Source organism: Phodopus roborovskii, unplaced genomic scaffold, assembly GCF_943737965.1.
Source record: "Phodopus roborovskii unplaced genomic scaffold, PHOROB, whole genome shotgun sequence".
NCBI lineage: Eukaryota > Metazoa > Chordata > Mammalia > Rodentia > Cricetidae > Phodopus > Phodopus roborovskii.
In genome coordinates, this window is record NW_026126571.1 from 27,629,694 (window position 1) to 27,652,322 (window position 22,629).

General features: G+C 40.8%; 1 protein-coding gene across 5 annotated transcripts in view; it reads right to left on the bottom strand.

Annotated features, from left to right (window-relative positions):
• The window catches only part of Rbm33 (RNA binding motif protein 33), a 103,489-nt gene that overhangs the window by 11,276 nt on the left and 69,584 nt on the right, over window positions 1–22,629 (bottom strand). For all 5 annotated transcript variants that reach the window (XM_051203149.1, XM_051203147.1, XM_051203148.1 and 2 more), the window contains 5 exons: window positions 19,326–19,458; window positions 18,396–18,736; window positions 16,383–16,697; window positions 14,901–15,188; window positions 11,479–12,153 (listed from right to left, as the gene is read on the bottom strand). In XM_051203149.1, the coding sequence (XP_051059106.1) occupies window positions 11,479–12,153; window positions 14,901–15,188; window positions 16,383–16,697; window positions 18,396–18,736; window positions 19,326–19,458 (1,752 nt within the window). The remainder of the gene's footprint in view (window positions 1–11,478; window positions 12,154–14,900; window positions 15,189–16,382; window positions 16,698–18,395; window positions 18,737–19,325; window positions 19,459–22,629) is intronic.

Genomic DNA, 22,629 nt, shown 5'->3' on the forward strand with positions numbered 1-22,629 from the left:
CTTCCCACTACTAAGATTATGTAATTTACTCTCAACTAGATTGTTTTAATTACTATCATAATGTTGTGCTTTAGCTTTGTATGAAGCTTATTCTATGCACTCAAGGCTTAAATATAAACAAACAAGATATTCCGTTTGTAAAAAAAAAAAACAAATATTTTTTCCCCATCTGAGAGAACAAATACTATACTCATATAATGAAAAGCTAATTTTAGGCAGCTTTTATACTCTGAATTAACACTAGAAAATGGTCGCTAGATTTGCTAACAGACCATTGCCAGGAACACATAGTCATGCACATATACAAACCTGAATGAGAGTCATGCCAAACTAAATGGACCCTTTATCGGTAAGTTTGCTGTGACCCAGCTGTATACTCAGCTCTAGCACTGAAAACAGACCTGTAATTTAGTTTTGAAGTTACACAAGTTTCTTAGAAATCTGTTGCTGAGCTGTAAGGAAATGTGTGTCTTTGAGTGGATGTATGGCATTTTACATTTCCAAGTCTGCAGGAAGAGCAGTCTCCCAGGCAGCATGGGGCATGCTCTAACTTCTGGCACAGCAGCTTCTCTAAAGCAGATGAGGGAGAAGAGGTGTGCCCATCTTCAGCCCAGGTAGAAACATACCGTTGAATTGCTCTAAAATGATTGCCTTTTAATGAATATAATAAAAATGTCTCTTTAGACTACCATTTGGTTTTTTAAATATCTATCTGAATTAAGTAAGCCCAGGCAATACTTTTTATCAGCTTAATCTTAAAAAAGAAAAAAGAAAGAAAGAAAGAAAAAAAAAAAAGAAGTTTGTGGCCAACATTACTAGGACAAATTTATTTATAACAAATGGTTTAAATGTACAGATAAAAATGCCCACTGATACTGTCAGGGCTTCTTGCAATTTGACAGATCAAATCTTATTTTCATTCTTTAAAGCCCGTGAAGAAGTGGTATCACTGAGTTGCATTCACTAGCAGGTAAATTGATTAATCCCTCTCCATGGAACCTCAGCCCTTGATTATACCTATCAGGCGTTAAGCAGCATTATTCTGGAGTGACAACACTTGACAAATTCCCCAATCATTTTCCTCAGCCTTTGTGGCCCTGCTACCTTGTATTAACCCTGATGAAAAATTAATTTTCCTTATCTTCTTTTAAACCCCAAAATCCAAATCCGCCAAACTGGCAACTCTTTCTGTAAAGGTATTATGAAAACCTCTAAAAGATTAATTGCATGTCTTCAGGTGACATTAAATTAATTTCTGTACTCATGACAGACATTTGATACTCAGCACTGAAAGGATAGATAACATTGTCAGGACACACAGAAGGACAGTGGTGTGGTGTCCCAGGGCAACCTCTTATGAATTCTCCTCCTGATAAGGCCACACTTCACTGTCACCGCAATGTAGATGATGATGCAGCCACAGCCCTTGCCGCACAGGTTTCTATTAAGGATAACAATACAAGCCTATCCCAGCAATCTCTGGGAGGCTTGTTCAGGATCGGTACAATAAATGATATGCAAGCTATGTGAAGTTTCCAAGCACAAATATGTACAGGACTCTATTTTCCCTCTGTAGACTGCTAGACTGGAGGAGAGACAGGACAGAAACAGGCCAGCCCTAACCTCCCTGCCCTGAGTACTGTGTGGGATATGAGAATACCTCATATTTGCAATGCTCTTTTCTCTGCCATCAGGTAGGTATGCTTACACAAACAGTAAACAAGCACACTGGGAACAGAAATCTGGAACATTACTTCAGGTAATGGGTCCAGAAGGCAACTACAAACCAAATCCAAAAGGCTAAAGCCACGTAAGTAGCCAGATCTAACTACTGGGCTTCACTTCATGAGGGAAGTAACAATGTGCTCTACTTTACTATATGAGATGTGGCAGTTTCTAAGTGCTTAGCCATGTCACAGTCTTCCATTCTGAGACTAGTTATGTATCAGGAAATCTTTAAAGAGAAGAATTAGCTTGTCTTTAAAGGAAAACAAAAACCAAACAAAAATATAAAAAAGTAAAAAGCAATACCAAAGCCTTGAGTCTCTAAGGAGAAAAACAAGGTCCAGGGCAGATGGCACAAATCTACCAGGTGAAACTGGAAATGTACTAGAAGTAAGGCTCTGGGTCCTCTGAAATACAGAGGCTTCCTAGGCAGCGGGGCTGTGACCTGGTTCTTCCAACTCAGAGGTGAGGGTTCAGGGACTTCTAACAGGCAGCTCTGTCCCTGCAGGTGCCTGCCTAGTGCAAACCTGTTACCCATTGCCCCACCGATGGTCAACAACACTCTCCTCAGAATCCTACCCATGGTCCTGTCTTTTATACCTGCAAAGATCACTGCTTCAGTCAGTTCTACTGGGTTTTTAGCTCCCTCCACCTGAGCCACCAACACACTGCTTTATTGCCCTTCAAAGCTAGCTTCTGACAGAACCAGGCAGGGCTGAGCTGTGTCCGCTGAATAACATTTCAAACTAGCAAGTATGACAGATCTATACTTCAAAGTTCAAAACAGCAGGCAGACAGGATGGTTCAGTGGGTAGGGGTGTTTGATGCCAAGCCCGATGACCTAAATTCTATACCTGGGAACCACATGATAGAAAGAGCCAACTTCTACAAGTCTCACCTTCCACGTGTAAACCATGGCACACCCTATCACCAGAATAAGTAAATGTGAACATTTTTAAAGTTTGAAAGCAGCAAACAGACCTTACAACACAATCCTACTCTGCAAACCAAATGAAAAGGGCATTTGGGGGGTAAAAGCAGAAGGTGGCTGAAAGGATTAACAGTAAAGATCAGTGCTACCCTGGGCCCTGCTCCTATTTTGCTCATTTCCTGGTATTACTGACAAGGCTAGGGAACAACTGCTCTGCTCATTCTCGGACACTTTGGACACTATGTCCACTCCATCTCCACTTTCACACAAGAAAAACAACTATGCAGATACCTGCAGCTTCATATTTAAGTTTCTTAAGTATTTTTAATACTGGCTGGTTTTGTGTGTCCACTTGATACAAGCTAGAGTCATCAAAGGAAGTAGCCTCAGTTGAGGAAATGTCTCCATGAGATCCAGATATAAGGCATTTTCTCATTTAATGATCAATGAGGGAGAGCCCAGCCCATGGTGGGTGAGGCCATCCCTGGGCTGTTGGTACTGGATTCTATAAGATAGGGTGAACAAGCCAAGGGAAACAAGCCAGTACGCAGCACCTTCCATGGCCTCTGCATCAGTTCCCAAAGCATAGGAAGCTCTGGGTAGCAAACAGGACAGAGCACATGCAGAAGAGTCCTGAGCAATAAAGTATAGAGGCTTGAGACGTGGCACCTCCAGCGAAAAAGAGACATGGCAAATTCTACATCAGCCTGTGACCAAGGACAGGTGTTCAACTCTCGGTCAGACTGATAGTTCCCAAAGTGACAGAAGATTTAAGGGACAAAATGAACATTTCTGTTCATCTCAACCCTAACACTCAGGTAAATAGTTATATCTTATGTCCTCCTGTGTATTATGCTTAAAACAGAATTCAACCTTAAATCTGCAAAAATCTGCCAGTTTTATGTTTCTCTAGGTTTTTCCCCACTTAAGACAGCAAAACAAAGTAAGAATATCAGTTCACCAGGCCTTTCAAGTAGCCCTAAGAATTAAGTCCCAAACAGCCTTTGCAGGGCCCATCTCTAAACCCAGATACCCTTCTGTAATCAACCCAATGCCCTTCCTTCACCCTCCACACACATACCTAGGAGACTCTTCTCCACTCAGAAGCCATTTCTTCATGTCTCCCTGCTGTTACCCCCCTTCACTGATGCTCGTGACTGCTATTACACACAGAGTGTTCCACTCACCGTGAAGCTTCACAAAGGCTGGACTGCTTCTGTTATGCAGTTCAATCACCACGAATGTGTAGTGCCTCAGCTCATGTCACATCTGCTATAACAATTCAGAGTACGGCTGCTCTGCAGACTGACCAGACCTCACTCCTGACACCAATACCATGTCCTTCCTCCTCCCTCAGTTAACTGGGGAAGCCAAAAGGCCTCACCAATAGACACAAACACCATAATCCAGAGACTTTGCCATGGAAGGCAAGCCCTCAAATAGCCTCCCTTGCTATCAAGTATCCTGTATCCTGGCTAGTACCACAGGGGCATGTCTTGGCCAGCCTCCTGAAGTACTGAAGGTACTCCGCTTTAAATACTTCAATATGTTAGGTAACGGTGATGCATGCCTTTAATCCCAACACTTGGAAGGCAGAGGCAGGTGGCTCTCTCACTTTGAGGCCAACCTACTCTACACAGCGAGTTCCCAGACAGCCAGGCAGGGCTACACAGAGAAACCCCATCTTGAAAAACCAAAACAAACAGCACCTCCCCCAAAAAACATTAAATATATTCAATTTCTCTTTCACTACCAAATAACTAAACAAAATACAGTAAAAAATTACTTATCTATATATTGCCTGCCAATCTTTTACGAAATATGCACTCTCAGTAAAACCTAGCAGGTACAGATGCTTTGATTTTTCTCTTTGCAACTCCCAGAGGAAGGCACAGATATGCATTAAGGGCAATGATGTATTAACCACTGAAAACCATGATCTTATATGCCCTCCAAAAGCCATGGTTAAAGGTCTGCTTAGTTCCCAATCTAAAGTGACAGGTCATTGGAAAGTGCCCCAGGTATATGGCACTCTTACCTCCAAGCATAATATGAAGCTATCTTGGGAGTAGACAATACTGTGACCCAGTAGCTATGGCTACTAAAAGCAAAACAACACAGTGGCAGCCAGGTCAATGTGATAGTAATGGAAGAGAAGGTCACAAGAGTCTCATTTGGGATTCCCATCATGAATCTTTCCAGCAGCTACAAGAGCTGCAAAATGTGGAAGGGTCACTGAGAGTGGGACTCCATGGTACATCTTCCATAAGGTCACTGTCTAGGATGGACTGGGACTTGGTAGTGATACAACTGTTTTGGGGTCACTCACATCATTGTAAGTTACCCTTCCTCTATGCTCTGTAAATTCACTGGTTCACCAAGCTGGACTTTGGTGAAAACCTATTTTGGTCTGCCACTGGGAACCATGAGACAAACATTTTTTCATGTCTCCCCAGGAATAATGCAACAACTCATGAGATTTTAGGGACCTCTGCTCCTTTCTCTGTCTGCCTCTTTGCCCAGCTTAGAGGAGACAAGCAAGCCTTCTCTGCCATTATGTACTGTGTCAATCAACACTCAAGAAGTGAGGCTTAGAAAGTGTGAACCAAAAACTCTGATCTGGTGAGACCAGGTAAACTATTTTCCTCTTTCAAAGCAATTACCCCACCTTATCTCAGCAATGAGTGGGAAACTGATGATTACAGCTGCCTGTGGCACCTGTGCTCCAAGGAACTGAAGCTTTATAAAGATAGAATCCACCACACACAAAAAAGGCCAAGACACATCACACAAGCTTAAGTACAGAAAGTAAGCATACTTCCAAAGAACAATGGAGAGTTCTCAATAGACATAGAAGCCAGCAGGAAGAGGCACTCTCCGGCCAACCAGAACAAGATCTAGCATCAAAGTAAGTAACAGCAGTGACAGTTCATTGAAAAATCAAAACCCCACACACCTAACCTGATGTTAGGTAAATGAACAAGTACATGAGGGTGAAGACAAGGCAATCATTGTCATAGTGTGACACTGAGAGATACACAAGGCATGCTGGGATTGGCCACGTCAGTGCTGGCTGGTGGGGAGAAGCAAGTAGAGGTGGAACACTCACACAGAACCCCTTCCCAACTACAACTTGCAGACACAATGGAGGAGGCCAGCTGCAGGAAAGACTCAGCAAACACTATCTCACCTAAGTCATCACAGCTAAGTTTCCTGCACAGTCACACCGAGGACAGGCTACCTCTTGTGGCAGTCTGCCAAACACAAACAACCTCAAACTTATCAGGAGGAAGCAAAAGATAAATGTAAATTATAGCATAGGCCACTATAGCTGCAGTCTCTAGTGTCTCTGGCCTAGCTCAACATTGTGCCTCTAACCTTCTCATAAACAATCTGAGGAAGAGAAAATGATTGCTGATGAATGGACATTAAAAGACAGTGTGGGATGTGGGAGCAAATTCAGTATGATATAAGCACTTGGTGAATGTGGTAAAGGGGCAAAGCCTCAGGACTTCTCTTTCACTGAAAAGGTAACAAACAACGTACATCCCATGGCCCACAGAGAGAGGGACACATGCACTGCCTCTCTAGAGATGACAAGGATGGGGGAAGAGATGGACAAACTCACCCAACTTTCCAAAGCAAGCACCCACAGATAAATGGGGACCTTCTAAAAGCAGTATTCTGATATCCTTTAAACATAAATACATGGGGCTGGAGAGATGTAGAGATTAAGAGTACTGGCTGCTCTTCCAGAGGTTGAGTTCAATTCCCAGCACCTACATAGTGGCTCATACCTATAATGAGATCTGGTGCCCTCTTCTGACATGCAAGCAGAACACTGTATATGAAATAAATAAAGAAATCTAAAGGCAAAACAAACGCAAATACGAAAGAGCCACAGCCAAACAGCTGGCTTTCCTGCTGGGGATCCTGCAGTTTCCCTACTTTTTGTGTGCCCACAGAACCAACAACTGTTTACTTCATTTGCTGCCTAATTTCTAAAATTTTCATAACATGGGTCAGAGTACAATCTGCCTGCTTTCCTGACACTAAACTGTTCTTTCTTTCTTCAACCAAAGGATGTTGTTGTGATGCTTACTGAGCAATGTCTATGTCCTATGGAACACACTCACTCTCTTCCAAGATCCTGAAAGGAGACCAGGCCCTCATTTTACTGGCAAGCAAAGGAGCTTAATCAATCCAAGTCACCAAGGTAACCTGGAGGTGAACTGGATACCATCTCCCATGAGCCAGATGAGGCAGCAGGGCTTTTCCCCCGGACACACACTTGTTTGTTTGTTTTTGTGTTTAATCAGAAAGAATGATTGATGACTCCTGTAGTTCACAGTAAATAAAGTTTCTATATCTTTCATTTTAGCTTTTACTACTAAATAGGCCAAGACACAGAATTAAACCTGGCTAGATGTCTGGCCCTACTGTTTTGTTATGTGGCATCAGGTGGGTCACATGACCTCCCTGGGACTCAGTTTGCTCCCTGTGAAGTGAAAATGCAATTTTGCTTGTGGCGCATGATCAACCCTGGACAGATAGTAGCAACTGCAAATGCCGGCAGGAAGCACAGACCATTCAGGGCCTCAGGAACACCTCCATCTGCCTTCAGTTTTTTTCTAGAACTCCTCCCAGCAACCAGATTAAGCCCATTTTTGTGTAGGAAATTGAGATTCAGAGGGGAGGGGAAAAAAGATTGTCTAGTGTCCCAGAAGCAGCCAAGATAGACAACTACCCAGACATGGGTTTTCTGCACCCAAAGCTAGAAAGCTTCTGTGTGTGTCACATGGCCACAAAAGAAAATTAGCTTGAGAAACTAAAGGACAGCTTCAAGCTCTGTCTGCTATGAAAATGAGTTTCAGAGCAGCCAATGCCAGATAAGATGCCAACAACAAGCCCTGTACAAAATGCACCATCTTCTTCCAGAAATAAACAGTGACACGGCCATCACAACTACACAAGAAACAATATCAAGAAATCATTCTTATGAAATCTTTAGAAATGTTTCCTGATGCCACAGTACAATAGTTTTAATAATAATAATAAAAACCCAAATAGTTTCAATAAAGATGACCAATATACAACACCTAGAAATTACCTTAATACAAATAAAAGCAGGCCATAAAGGTAACATAATTAAAGAAAAAACCTACTGTCTTATAGACTCAGGCACTCCATGTTTCATAAGATCCAGTTTAGAAATAAGAAAGCCAGCATCCCCCTTTAATTCTTGCATCTGGTGATGTAGGCAAGAACATCAGAAATTCAAACTACATAGCAAGTTCAGGGCTACATGAAACTGTTCCAAAAGGCAAAACAAAACATGATGATAAATGATCTGGTTTTTAAATGAACCATGGAAGACAAGAGATAGCCACTATGAATCAGAACAGCCTCACAGGTTGTAACTCACTCGTTGAAGCCCAAAGAAGTTGAGACATTCCCACCTGGTATAAGGTATAAGAACAAGCTCTTGAGCAGTGCTGGACAGAGAGCCCATATCCTGGCTAGAGAATGACCACCAGAAGCAAGAGATCACTGAACACTTTAGATTCAGTTACATATATTCTGTGTTAGACAACAGTAAAGGAGGTAGCTGTACTCACTTCTTTGATTGTGTCAGCCCTAAAAAATACAAGTAACATTATACAGGCTGAGCAGATTACAGTTATTTATTTAGGATTATATATAAAGCAGTGGTTCTCAATCTGTGGGTCCTGACCCCTAGGGAGATTAAATGGCCTTCTCATTGGGATTGCCTAAGACTATCAAAAAACACAGATACATTATGATTCATAACAGTAGCAAAGTTAGTTATGAAGTAGCAACAAAAATAATTTTATGTTTTTTTTTTCTGGGGGGGGGGTTCATCACAACATGTAGAGCTATACTAAAGGGTTACAGCATTAGGAAAGTTGAGAATCACTGAAGAAAGAAAGGCCACGAATCTGAAAGACTGCCAAGTTGCAGTTACTACAAGGGAAGGTTTGGAGGAACCAAAGGGAAAGGGGAAATGATAGTTATATTAACCTCACACAACTGAATACATATACAGAAATATGCATTCACACACATATGTATGTCTGCGTATATATACATGCATATAAATTATATATGTATGAATATAGATATATCTTCCCAACAGGATATGGTGAATGACTATAATCCCAAGAATGGATGAGGCTGAGGCAGGAGAACAAGTTTGAGGTTGCCCTGAGAAACAGTAAGAAACTACCTCAAAAAAGGGAAAAAAAAAAAAAAAAAAAAAAGAAATCAAAAAGAAAATACACTAGGGTTTCCTTAAGAAACTTTTAAGTTATATATTATACTTTTACCCTATTAGAAGTCAATAGCTCCTAGCAAAATGGAATTCAACCAACAACGAAATGTTGGGAAACTAAAACATACAGCTAACAATCCACACAGATGCTGTGGTAGTTTGAAAGAAAGTGGCACCCAAAGGAAGTGGCGCTATTAGGAGGTATGGCTCTGTTGGAAAAAGAATGGCTTTGTGAGAGGAAATTTGTCACCGTGGAGGTGGGCTTTGAGGTCTCACACATGCTAAAGCCACTACTCCCTGTGTCTCAGACCACTTGCAGAGTCAAGATGTAAAATCTCTCAGTTCCGTCTTTAGCACCATGAATGTTGGTTGGTTGCCTTGTTTCTCACCATAGGGATATGGACTAAACCTCTGAACTGTGAGCCACAATTAAATGCTTTCCTTTATAAGAGTTACCGTGATCACGGTGTCTCTTCACAGCACTAAGAATCCTAACTAAGACAGATGCCATGTTACAAGCTTGTCCTCCCCACACTCCCAGATAGCCCAACTGTAATGCCTGGCTCTGTGCAGACTCCTCACCAAGATTCTTAGAGGCAGAGCATAAGCACAGGCCTGAGCCCTAGCATGACGACATTGCAAGGAAGAGGACAACTGTGACTGATACCTAGTAGCAACTAAGGGCAATGATAAAAGTCAAATAATGTGATAGCACTTAATGCTGGAACACATGGCTAGTTCCTTTTTGCACCATCATAATTAGGCACATTTTGCAACTAACCCACAATTATGTGTTCTCTTAAAAATAGTTTCTATCCACGGGGATGGGGTGGGTGGCATTAGAAAACACTATTTACCCAAGATAAAAAGTGAACCCCATCAGAAATTCATCAGTTTAGTCAAAGTTGACAACAGAGAATTACAAGAGGTGGTGGAAATGCTTGTCAGTACTTAAGAGTCAAAAAGAAAAAAAAAAAAACAAAAAAAACAAGCTAGAACTTGTCCCAAAGCACTTGACTGGTGGCTACTTAGGTAGAAAATGCCAAAGACTGTTTCTCCTATTTGTTGTAAAAGTAGGTAGCATTAATGGAGTAAGATCACATAAAAATTTCATATTAAATATGACTTGGTTTTGTTTTTACATTTGAGCAGACAGATAATTTTAAGTAAGTACAGTTTTTCTTTGAAAGGAAGTACAATTTTGATTTTAAATGCTGCTCTTGAAGGTAAATACCTAACTTCTACTGCCAACCTGCAGGGGCCACACGGCGTATGCAGCTCTTCTCACCAGTGGGGAACGTTCTATTTCTAGTGGCCATCTTCTCTTGAGCTTTTAACTCAATGAGTCAGACTAATGCCTCACATTTCAAATAAGGCCTACAAAGACATGAACATCTGCTGTCTCAAACACAGCAGCTTTGTATGTTAAATATGACAGCTTATCTGCTGCTCAGCATCTAAATCACAAAGACATGAGGAAAATAATCAGATAAAACAGAATTATAGATGTTCACTGAGTGTTCTACATACGTTATTTTGCTTGGCATTATTCTATAGAAGTGTCCTTATACCAGAGAAATTCTGTTGTCTGTCTTCAAGCACTCAGCTGAGAAGCAAACCACATGGCAGTTCACAATACTATGGGTTACTGCTTTCCTCCATGTGGAGTTACAGGTTTTTCCTTTTTGGTGTACAAATTCTGTTCCTTTAGTCAATCACTAGAGTTGGTTTATTCTAAAGGCTCATGCTCTGTTCCCCCAATTTATAATGTAAAATGGATACAACAAGTATAACTGCCTCAGGGCACAGCAAAAATATGGACAATGACATTTGCTTGAGAATTCACTGAAGGTAACAGATATGAATTATGCTCTGTACTAACGACCATACAACTGGAAGAAAGCAAGTACCCAGCACCTTCTTCATGAAGACTGAGCAGGAACTTGCTATTCTAGAATGCTGAACTTGTCCTGACTATAATGCAAACTTCACTTCCTGTGTCTCACTGAAGTCAACCATAAAGGAATGTTCCACTTTTGAATTGATGTTGTAAGATGACACAGGTTTTCAAAGTAGAATTTCTCTTTAAAATACAACAGGGAAAGGGGTCTTGAGAACAGTCCATGCTGCTTGAAAGTGGTTCCACTCCCTCTGACCACACATGCTCACATGCTCACTGACCCCACAGCTATACACAACTATCATATGTATAGGAAATTATACTTCTATGATAAACTTGAAGTCCAAGTATCAAGATTATGAGAAATTTGTTTATTACACTGTTGACTTATTTATGAAAGAAGTTAAAACTGAGAAAGATATAGCTGCAGGATGTCACAATGGTTATTCACTAGACTCAAGACAGCTGAGACAATATGGATCCAGACAGAAGAAAAATTTGAATGACAGTCCTTACACCAATCTTGAGGTTTGGCTAATCTACAGGACACCAGGTTTAATTCTTTTGTGGAGACTAAAGCCTCTAAAGCAAACAAATTTCCAAAGAAATGTATAAAATTTGTCAACTTACCCCTCCAGACAGCTTAATGACTCTGACTTTGGAGCTGACATGTGGCCCATCTCCACCACCTCCACTGTTGGCCCTGTGCATAACAGTCCTCTTCACCCCTGGCTTGGTGTCCTGAGGCCGGCCCTGGAGGGATGTCACTCTGGCTGCCTGTGGGGAGTGGGGTGCCTCCTCCATGTCCATAGGCTTGACATGGAGGACCTTATGTGGCAGCTGTCGCAGATGCTTCAGTGGTCTCACATGCTGCCCTTGATGCTGCATGTTAGCACCAGGCGGAACAAAGTTTACTGCCTTGGGCTGAACATTAGCAACGTTGACATCTTGGTTTTTAACAAGAAGTCTGGTTTTCACATTCTGCCTGCACTGTGGCCCTGGAAACGGCAGCAGTGAGTTACCGTTTGTGGGCGATGATGTAGCTGCCAGCTCCTCTTGCTCCACAGTGGTCTGTGGGCCATAGATCTGTTGCTGCTGCTGCTGTTGCTGCTGCTGCTGTTGCTGCTGCTGCTGTTGCTGCTGCTGCTGTTGCTGTTGTGCAAGTCTTTCCAGTAACTCCTTCTTTCTGGCACCAGCCTGCTGCTGCCTTCGTAACTCCTTCTGCTTCAGGATTTCTTCTCTCAGGCGCTTCTGCTCCTCTATCTTTAAGCGATATAACCTTGTCTCTTCATCTTCATCAGGGAACTAAAATGGAAAACATGGTTCATTTTGCTTCAAGGGCAGGGTGGCCATTTCAAAACAAATGAATTTTCCCCCAACCTTTAATTCCGTATTTGAAAGAAGGCATTTGAAAAATCAGCTTAACAAGAAGTCTAACTCTTTTCTCTTGGGAGGGGGAAATTATACAGCTAAACCTAATTTGGAAAAATCTTATCAGAATATTAAAAAAATGAAATAATGTAAATTTCCACTCATTTACAAGTTTGAAACCAATTAAACTATTCATTTAAGATATCAAAATATATTTTGAATGGGAATGGAAACAGTCATGAGTCCCTGCTGTCACAGGGGTTTTATCTGGCTCTTCCCTGACAAACCAACAAAAGGTGGGGTGTAAATGACCTGAAAGGCCCTGATTAGAACTATTGATTTTTTCGTACAGAATTTTCAGCCTGATCTCAAACTCATTTGTCACAGAATAATTGGTTATAATGAACAGCACAAGTCAATCTTTCTGACCTTGAACTCACGCACTCTCCTCAGAATCAAAATGCTGCCAATCGCAGTATTGGAATATTAATGGTAAGTGGATGCCCTGAATATCCTAGACCCAAACTACATATAAAGTCTATACAGAGAATTCCTCTCAAAAGTCCAGTAAATTTTTTACTAAGGAATCCAATGACAAAAGCTTATAACTTAAAATTAATAGTCTTTAAAATCACCAATCCCATAGTCTTTACAGAAGGATATGATTCAATCAATCTAGTATTCCCCTAATTACAAATCTTGCCTATTTTGCATACATTTCAAGAATCAGAAATGTAAAACATGCACAGAGCTGGAGAGCTGAGTGGGTCCCCGTGGATTTCTTGGCATGAGCTGACCTACTTCTTGTCTAAGGTCAAAGCCTTGGATACATTTCAAACCAAACTAAAGATAGGTAAGTAAGAGACTATTACTCAGCAGGCCTGAGTAAAAAACCCACAGTCCAACAGCAAAGGATGCAGGAGCAGGATCCAGATGTACCATTTCTTAACACAAGAGTAATTAATTCATCAGCATTTTTAACCAAGCAGTTAAAAAGAGTTAAAGTAAGTTCAACGACATAGACAAAAATACTTTACATTTACTCCTTACCGAACCAATACCAACGAAATAAATCTAAGTCATTAAGCCACCTTTAGCTAAGCAAAATAAATATATTTCTTTAAAAGAAGAAAATATAACCTTGGTACAACTTATGTATGCAAAAAAGTAAACTAAAACAAATTACGGCATTCAACCAATATCACTGAAACCTGTCAACTTTCCATTTTATTTTCATGAATTGTCTGCCTATTGTAAGAATTCGTGGTAAGTCTAAAACAAAATGAATAAACATGACTGATTGTTCCTCTCCTTGTGTTATACAGTCACTGTTATTACTTAAGAAATGTGCATGTGAACCAGACTGAGCATATATACAAGTTCTAAGCTAGTTATATAAACCAAAGGTACTATCAAATTTGTGGCAAAGAACCATTTTTTATTATGGGCAGGTGGTGCTGAGATCATACATAGGGCCTTGTTAATACTGGGCAACTGTGTGTACCCTTAACCTCTTTATTACTTTTTTTTTTTTTTTTAAGTGTGAGAAGGATCTAAGATGCCCAGACTAGACTTGAACTAGTGATTTTCCTGCCACAACCTTCAGAGTAGTTAAGATTCTAAGAGTGAAACCCAAGACCCATCTCACAAAAAATTCTTCAAAAACCACCCCATTCCAGTCCGTAGTTCTAGTTTTCTTACATACACTAATTATGAAACCCATAATCACCCTTTTAATGACAATTTAATAAGTGACATCCAAACATTCTGACTTCCTAATTTTAATGTGGTATAATTAAAACCATCATAATCGTTTGTCAGAAGAAAACCTGAATGACAAAAACCTAATTAAAAGACTAAAACAGTGTAAACAGGTTTTTAGAAAGGATGAATTTCTTAAATTCTTACTTAAGGAAATGCTCCCTGTTATTACACTGAACACTATAATAATCAATTGTTTTATTACATTCAGCATGGATTTTACTGGTGCTCACTGTACTTGTCTGTGTCCAGCTCCCAGTTATATTCTACCTTACTTATTTCATCCTTATATAACAGGTAAGAAAGGTGAAGCTTATAAGAGGCCAAGGACCTCAAAATTAAAGATCATGTAAACTATTGATCCATGATTATTGCTCTACACCTATTTTACATTACCAAAATAAGTAAGGCCACAGAACTACCTGGTTTTGTGAGTAAGGTTTACTGGTATAGAGCACATCTGTTCCTGTAGGAACTATTTGTAAAACCCCTTGAGCCACAATGGCAGAGGTAAGTGATATACTGGTCTAGACCATAAATAGAATTTGGGGCCCTTCAAAGAAAATATATGCTAAACCTGGAGATTATATATATATATATATATATATATATATATATATATATATCAGGAATAACTGTACAAATATAAAAAATTTTAAGATCATAAACCAATGAGAATATCAGAGTATCCATGCACACACCACAGAATGAAAATACAAGTTGCTTAAGGTGCTCTGCCACTGAGCTATTATCCCCCAGCAGTAAGAGCATCTTTTATCAACATGTTTATTAAGCTAAAAGAGAAATCTACTTGGGGAGAATAAGTGGGCAGAGTTTTTAGATGAATGAACTAAGCAGAACATAACTGACAGTCAGGCTCCCTATTCCAGAACAAACACATCCCAGGAAAGAGGTCCTACCTCTGGTTCTGCTTTTGCTTCTTCCTTAGGTTGAGCTCCAGGGCTAAGCGGCTTGACTTTTGCATCAGTTTTTCCCTGTGAGCTCCTAGAAGCCACCACAGCCCTGCAGGGTGGAGAAGTGTTGACAATGGGCTTCACCTGAGCTGCAGGTGTAGAGGAACAGCGATTACTACTCATTTCCAATACGTGTGAAGGTGCTATGGGGAGTTCTCGCAGATTACTGTTTCTGGGAGCGGTGGGTTGCATCTGCTGCATCGGTCGTTTGCTTATACTCTGAGATGCTGCATTCTGTCCCAAAAAGAAACACAAGTTTATTAGTGAGTAAAACACGAGGGATTACTGTCATCAATAACTGCCTTCTCTTCTGAGAGGTAGATCCCTTACTCTGGCAAACACAAATGTTGCTGTGTGCCCTGATGCTTAGGATTTGCTAATGTAAAGATAGAGCTTTCATTTATAAGTCAACCCCAGTGATTTTTCAGTATATAAACTAACATTTTTAACAAAATTCTGGGCCAAGACAACAACAAAAAACCTTCAAGCACTCAAATCTATCAATGGGATACTGTTTCTAACTCATTTAAGTTTAAAATGGAACAGGAGAACCAAACACCATGTTTCAATCTTATAAATAGCTTTCTGGAGGAGAAAGGTGCCACAAAGTTCTAGCACAAGAAGAGTCTCAGTTACTTTTCCCTGGACATGCCTGGAAAAGAACCCATACATCAAGGAATAGAGGCGGCTGAGTCAGGAAGGAACTGAGTTGCTGCCATTACCGTGAACCTACTCACATATGCCTCTCTTCTACCTTGAAATCCCCTTAATACAATCATGTGATTAATGTTAAGATATAAAGCACGGTTAGGAAAACAGGTTCAAAGCAGCTAAGTGACTTGCTCAAACTATAAGGACAACAGTACAGAAAGGAAGACTTATAAACAGGACTGTTAGCAATATTATGTTTTGTCCTGAAAGAGAAAGTAATATCAGTTACTAGGGAAGGACAAGGCAATGGCAGCTAAATTTTACTCTCATAGCAACCTATCAACTCCCAGTTTCTTTCAAGGCATGACAAGACCCATATTTGTTGACAGTTATGTAAAATGTACCAACACAAATAAATGCAAGTTAATTTCCAAAAACAGAATGTAATCTTTTATTCAGAACCCAGAAGCAGATAACCCATATCAAAGGCTAAGCTGCTTGCACTGATGGAATGACTACCACTTAACAGTACTGTCTAATCACTACAGAAAACAGAAATACATCCAAGAAGTAAATATTAACATAGCCTTTAAGGCTCAAAAAAGGGTAAGTTAATATATCTACAGTTTAAATTTCTTTCCAAAGTGCTCTAAAACACAATTATAGTTTTACTTTGGAAAATATATTGTATATTTACTACTTAAAAAAAAAAAAAAAAAGACAGCTGGAAAATGATCTACCTCAGGAATTTTAAGTTAAGACACATGTAATACTCACATGCCGTAGCCCCTGACGTGGGGTACACTGCATCCGACTGCTGTTGGGCTGAGGCTGAGCAGTCTGCACATGTGGCCTGAACTGTGGCTGAGACATGGGCATCAGAGGGGGGGGAGGAGCGGAAAGGTGGTGGTGATGCTGGTGCTGCTGTGGCTGATGCTGAGGGGGAGGCTGATGCTGTGGAGGAGGCTGATGTGGAGGCTGGAGAGGAGGTTGAAGGGGTGGCTGGTGCTGGTGATGCTGGGGCTGCTGCTGTGGCTGCTGAGGCTGGGGCTGTGGTTGATGAGGTGGAGGCAACGGAGGATGCAAGGGTCCCTTCCGTAGAGAAAGAGAGAGAGAGAGAGAGAGAGAGAGAGAGAGAGAGAGAGAGAGAGAGAGAGAGAGAGAGAGAGAGAGACAACAGCTTATAAACTTATTTGCTGGGCAGATTTCATCCCAATGATTTCTTTAAAAACCTCAGCCTGAGAAGAAGCTTCATGTTGAGAATAGCATCATTAATGCAGCAATCAGCTGGTGGTACTTCCATTGTACCTGTCACTGTCATAAAAGGTAACCTCCTACAGCATGCTCAGATGGTTCAGGAAGACCGCCCAATAGAGCAGAAAGCCTATATAACCCGAGGAAAAAAGTTTGCAGACAAGGACACACTGCTTCCCTACTAAAAAAGACATACTATATGTTCATGGTAACTGATGCTTGGTAATGGAATTATTTAATTTCTTTAAATATTTCTAATATTTCTGTAACAGAGGGGAAAGGACTTCCATTTTTTTTTTTAGAAAAAATTCAAAATATTTAACCCTCTTTGAACACTGAAAATAGTTATCTTCTCTTTTTAGTTTAAATACATACTCTTTTAAAACATTTTTAAAATTTCGTTTACTTATTGCTCGACTGGTTGTATGTATACGTGAGTATATGTGTACCAACATGAATGTGTGCCACAATATACATGGTGGCCAGAGGACAGCTTAAGAGTCAGATTTTCCTTCCACCATCCGAGTTCCAGGGGTCAAATTTGGGTGCTCAGACTTGGTAGCAGGTGCTTTTACATGCTAAGCTATCTCTTCAAGTCTAGATATGCTTTTTAATAATTGGTATGTATATATATTTTTGTGTGTATGTATGTATGTATGTATGTATGTTTTTTTTAAGGTGAGTGAATGGAATGTCTATACACTATTGGCATGTCTGGAGCCTACTGCGGCCAGAGGAAGACTTTGGATCCCTTGGGATTGTAGTAGTGGTGATTGTGAGCCACCATGTGGGTGCTAGGGATTGAATCCCATTTTCTGGAAAAGCAGAAAAGTGTTCTTTATGGCTGAGCCATCTCTCTAGCCATGCCCCCACCCCACTTGTACATTCTTATAGTCCCTATTAATCCAAGCAGTTGAGTCAAGTATACTATTACCAAGTCTCTCACCCCCTTTTTGATAGACAACATCACCCAGATGGTGGGATTAAGGAATGCCACTGCACTTGCTCAGTCACTATGTATCTTGGTAGTAAAGTTAAAAAACAAAGGAAATATAACAGGTAGGAAAATGTCACAAATACTTGTACTGGCCAGTAAATACCTGCCAGTAGAGGGAGCACAAGCCTGTCACATATAGAGTGAGATGCTGCAGTTGTCCCCAGCCTGTTTCCCCTCCCGAGCATGAACATGAATGGGGGAAAGTACTACACAAGATGAGCAAATGCACCATCAGGACATACTTTAATGTTAGCTATAGTAGTCTAATGTTAAAGTCACCCTTGAAAATTCCAAGGGTGACAAAGTTCAGCTCCAGGAAAATGAGAACCACTTTTTTCATATTACCTAATATTTAGGAAATAAACAATATTGTCAAGAAAGCTGGCTGTAATAAACTTATATACTTAAGACTACTCCTCATACCCTTTACATAACCGTATGTTAGCAGAAACAATTAAAACCTGAGACTTCCCTTTCACAAAACACAAAGGATCAGCATCACACAGATAGCTTCCCTCAAGGCTGGTTCACGTGCATACCTGAAGGTTAGGCTGTGCATGCGTAGGCAGGAACGGCTGTCCAGGGCTGGGGAGGAACGGCTGTCTAGGAGGAATGAAAGGCCTGGCAGTTGCTGACCCTGGCTGGCTAAAGTGCAGGATCCCCACTGGGCCTGGGGGCTGCAGGGCTGGTCTTACAGGCCTCTCTCTAGGGAACACTGGCTGCTGTCCTTGCTGATTAAATGCTGGTCCAGGCTGAGTGAATGGTAAGGGACTCTGAGTGGGGACAGGATGGCTGCTGTTCAGGAGCGTGGGAGGAGGAGGTGGTGGTGGACTTCGCTGTTCCAAGAAAAGATGACTGGGGAACCTTGGTTCACCTGAAACTGAATAGTAACACAACATTACCCTCAAGTTAGAAAGGAGCCTCCACCCCCCACCCCCAAAAAAATCAGGCGCTGCTGGCACACACCATTAATGCCAGCACTAGGAAGGCAGAGGCGGTCAGATCCCTGTGAGTTTGAGGCACAGTGAGTTCCAGGACAGATACCAAAGCTACAGAAAAACCCTGTGTCAAAATAACAAAGAAAGGCAGGCAGGCAGGCAGGCAGGCAGGCAGGCAGGCAGGCAGGCAGGCAGGCAGGCAGGCAAAAGACCACACACTTCTCAGACAAGGAATTTTAGAAACCACCTCACTATTCCCAACTGTTAGGAGCATATTTTATAAAGAACTCTAGATTTCAGCTATCTCAGAATGTTTTATGGGTCATTTTCTATAAACATTTCTTTCTTTTACAAGACTGTCATATTTCAGATCCAATTACTGTCTAATTTTAGCCACTGCAATGATTGATAAAATCAGTATGGCACATCTCCTAATGGGAGGGAAAATCTGCTTTAGCAGTAAGCGCACAGGTCCACCATTCAATGCAGCTTCTGTCACTTCATCTTATGCCCATCACACCCTTCATGTACCTCCCAAGAAGAAAGGGTCTCGTTCCTGAGGTGGTGGTGGGGCTCTCCACTGGTCCTGGAGAGGAAGTCGAGGTGGCTGATTAAAACTGTTGGGAACAGGTCCAGGTGTATGCTGTGGAAATTCTGGAGGCCCCTAGAAAACAATGGAAAACAAGATTAAAAGTACCATGTAGTTTTCAGAATATACACATACTTCCAAGCTTAACAATATCATAACTCATTTCTTATGGTCAACCTACTTCTTTCTGTTGTCTCTCTAGATATGTACATTAATGAAGATAAATACCTGTGTGCAAATGTAAATAATGTTACATAAAGTGATTTTGCCACAATAAAACAGTCAAGAATCAAAATACAACATCAAGAAATTAATTCGGGATTTTAACATTACTAGAAAGCTGTTATGGAATATTACTTTAACTGTGTAAGGTGTAACATTTGTTTCACCTTGCCTGCCTAAGGCACCTGATTGGACTAATAAAAAGCTGAATGGCCAATAGCTAGGCAGGAGAGGGATAGGCAGGGCTGATGAACAGGAAGAATATGTAGGAAAAAAATCTAGGAGAAAAGAGAGACACACTCAGGGCTAGAAGCCGGGCAGCCACCAGCCATAAAAAGGAGAAAGTGGAGTATATTTTGAGGGGGGGGGGGGGAGAGGGGAGGGAGGAAAAGAGGGAGAAGAGAGGGGGAAAGAGAGGTGTTAAAAACAAAACAAAGTCCCAGGCAAAAAAGATAATAAGAAACAGGCTAAGTTGGAAGAGTTAGTGGCACAAGCACTCATTACTAATAAAATCTCCATGTCTTAACTTGGGAGCTGGTTAGTGACAGAAAAAAAAAAGTGTGTTACAGAGTCACAGCACTGCCCCAAGGCTTACTCAAAACTATACAACTGTTGATTCTCATATTTCCATGTATCCAAAAAAACTAAGTGTCTATTTGGGACATTTGTTGCATTTGTTTTGTCAAAGATACTACTCTTTGTTATTTACTAAACATAACCCTAAGCTACAGCCACAAAGCAAACTTACTTCAAGAGAAGACATAAAAATTTTAATTTGTACCTTAACAAAAATTAGCATCCTCTGAGATAACAAAAAAACATAAATGTTTAAGAAATCAAATTAAGGGACTGTAGAGATGGTTCAGTGGTTAAGAACACTGGCTGCTCTTCCAGAGAACTTGGGTTCAATTCCCAGCACCCACCCACATAGCAGCTCAGAGCAGTCTGTAACCTCATTTTCAGGGGACCACACGGGACATACATGCAGGGAAAACACCAATGCTTTCATAAAATAAAATGTTTGAATAAAAAGAAATCAAACTATTAAAAGAGAAATATTATACAGCTGACTCTCTTGGATAAAAACAACTTAAATTTGGGATGGGTTATAGTTTACTGGTCAAGTGTCCCTCTACCAACAATGTGAGGCCCAGGTTCAATATCCAGTACCACAAGAAAACCAAAAAAACCAACAATAACTCAAGCATTTTTTCAGTAACTGTATTTACTAGTAGAGCTGAAAGAGGTAAAGGAAAACAGCTTCATCCCATGTCCCTTAGCGTGCTCACTGATAGAACTTCTACTCAAAATAGAAAAGGCTACCAAGAGTTCTAAGATGAAATAATAACTATCAATTTTTTTTTCATTTAGTATCACTTCATCCAAGGGAACTAACCCAATATTTCTTAATTCTTAAAAACTGAGCTTCTGGGCTAAAGAGATGGTTCAACAATTAAGAATGCTTGCTATTTTTGCAGAGGACTTGAGCCTGGTTCCCAGCACCACTGAAAGCAGCTCATAACTCTTTGTAACTCCAGCAAATCAATTGTCTTCTGACCCATGCCAGTACAGCACTCCCATGGTACATTCCAACACAGAGATATGTAATTAAAAAGACAATTTAGAAAAATGAAATCTTCTCCCTCATAAATGCAAATGCCTTGATTAGTATTTTATTACTGATTTTAGCTATTCTCACTAAATGTGACCCCATTTTATAATATCAGAAATACCTTTTCTGTTGCCTTTAAAAGCATGCTCTGGGGCCAGCAAGATGACACAGTAAGTGAAAGTACTCGCACCAAACTTGATGATCTGAGTTTGATTCCCAGAACCTACATCTTGGAGGAAAAAAATCTGACTCCTGCAAATTGTCCTCTGACCTCCACACATGTACCCAAACACACAAGCACACAGAAACAACAAACAAATGTACAAGTGTACTTTGGAGCTGGGGAGATGCCTCAATGGTACCTGTTGCATAAGCATCAAAACCTGAGTTCTGATCCTCTGCACCCATATATACACAAGATGTGGCAGGCAGCACAGACCTCGAAGCCCGGCATTAGGGAAAAGCTGGAGGATTCCTAGGGCTCACTGGCCAGTCAGCCTAGCGAAATGGCTCCAGATTTAGTGACAAACTCTCAGAAAATAAGGTGAAAAAACTGACTCAGGAAGACATCCAGCAACAATCGCTGACATCTACACACACAAGACACATACCCACACACTCATACAGAGGGGAGGGGAGGGGAAGGGAGAGGGAGGGGAGAAGAGAGAGAGGAGGAGGAAAGAGAACAACCCAACCTGGGAGTACTACAAGAATGCTGCCAGCAGGACAGTAGTGGAGCATGCCTTTAATTCCAGCACTTGGGAGACAGACAGGCAGACCACTGTGAGTTCAAGACCAGCCTAAACTACAGAGTCAGTCCAGGACAGTCAAGCTAAACTGAGAAACCCTTCCTTGAAAAACAAAAAGAATACTACCAAAGAAATACTCCCATTTACCACGAAACTGTAAACCCGTTAGCTAAAAATGGCAATAAAATAAAGTTGGAAATGCAAACATTACATCTTTCTGAAAACAAAGCATTATGATTTATTGAAAGAGACAGGGAAGAAATTCAAAAATGTGCATTCTTTTAGCTGTTACTTGCTACTTCAAATGAGACTGAAGCAACCTCACCATAATGAAGTCTAAAGAGCATGCTTCTTACTACCAAAAAAAAAAAGTGAAGATTCCCCCCTCCCCCGCTCAAAGCACAGCCAACAACAAGGAGCCTGAGAATATGTAGCATACCTGCCCATCCTCAGAAAGACGTTCTCCCTGACAGAACATGCACAAAGTGGTGCTAACTAAAGACATCACTACTCTGATACTTTGAGAATAGTCTTTAACATCTTCACTATAATAACACGCAGAAAAGCTTTTCCTATCAAAAACATGTTACCATGCTTATATTTAATAAACCTGCAAGAGGAGTTTTAATGAACATGCCTATTCTGCCATGAAATCAATAAAAC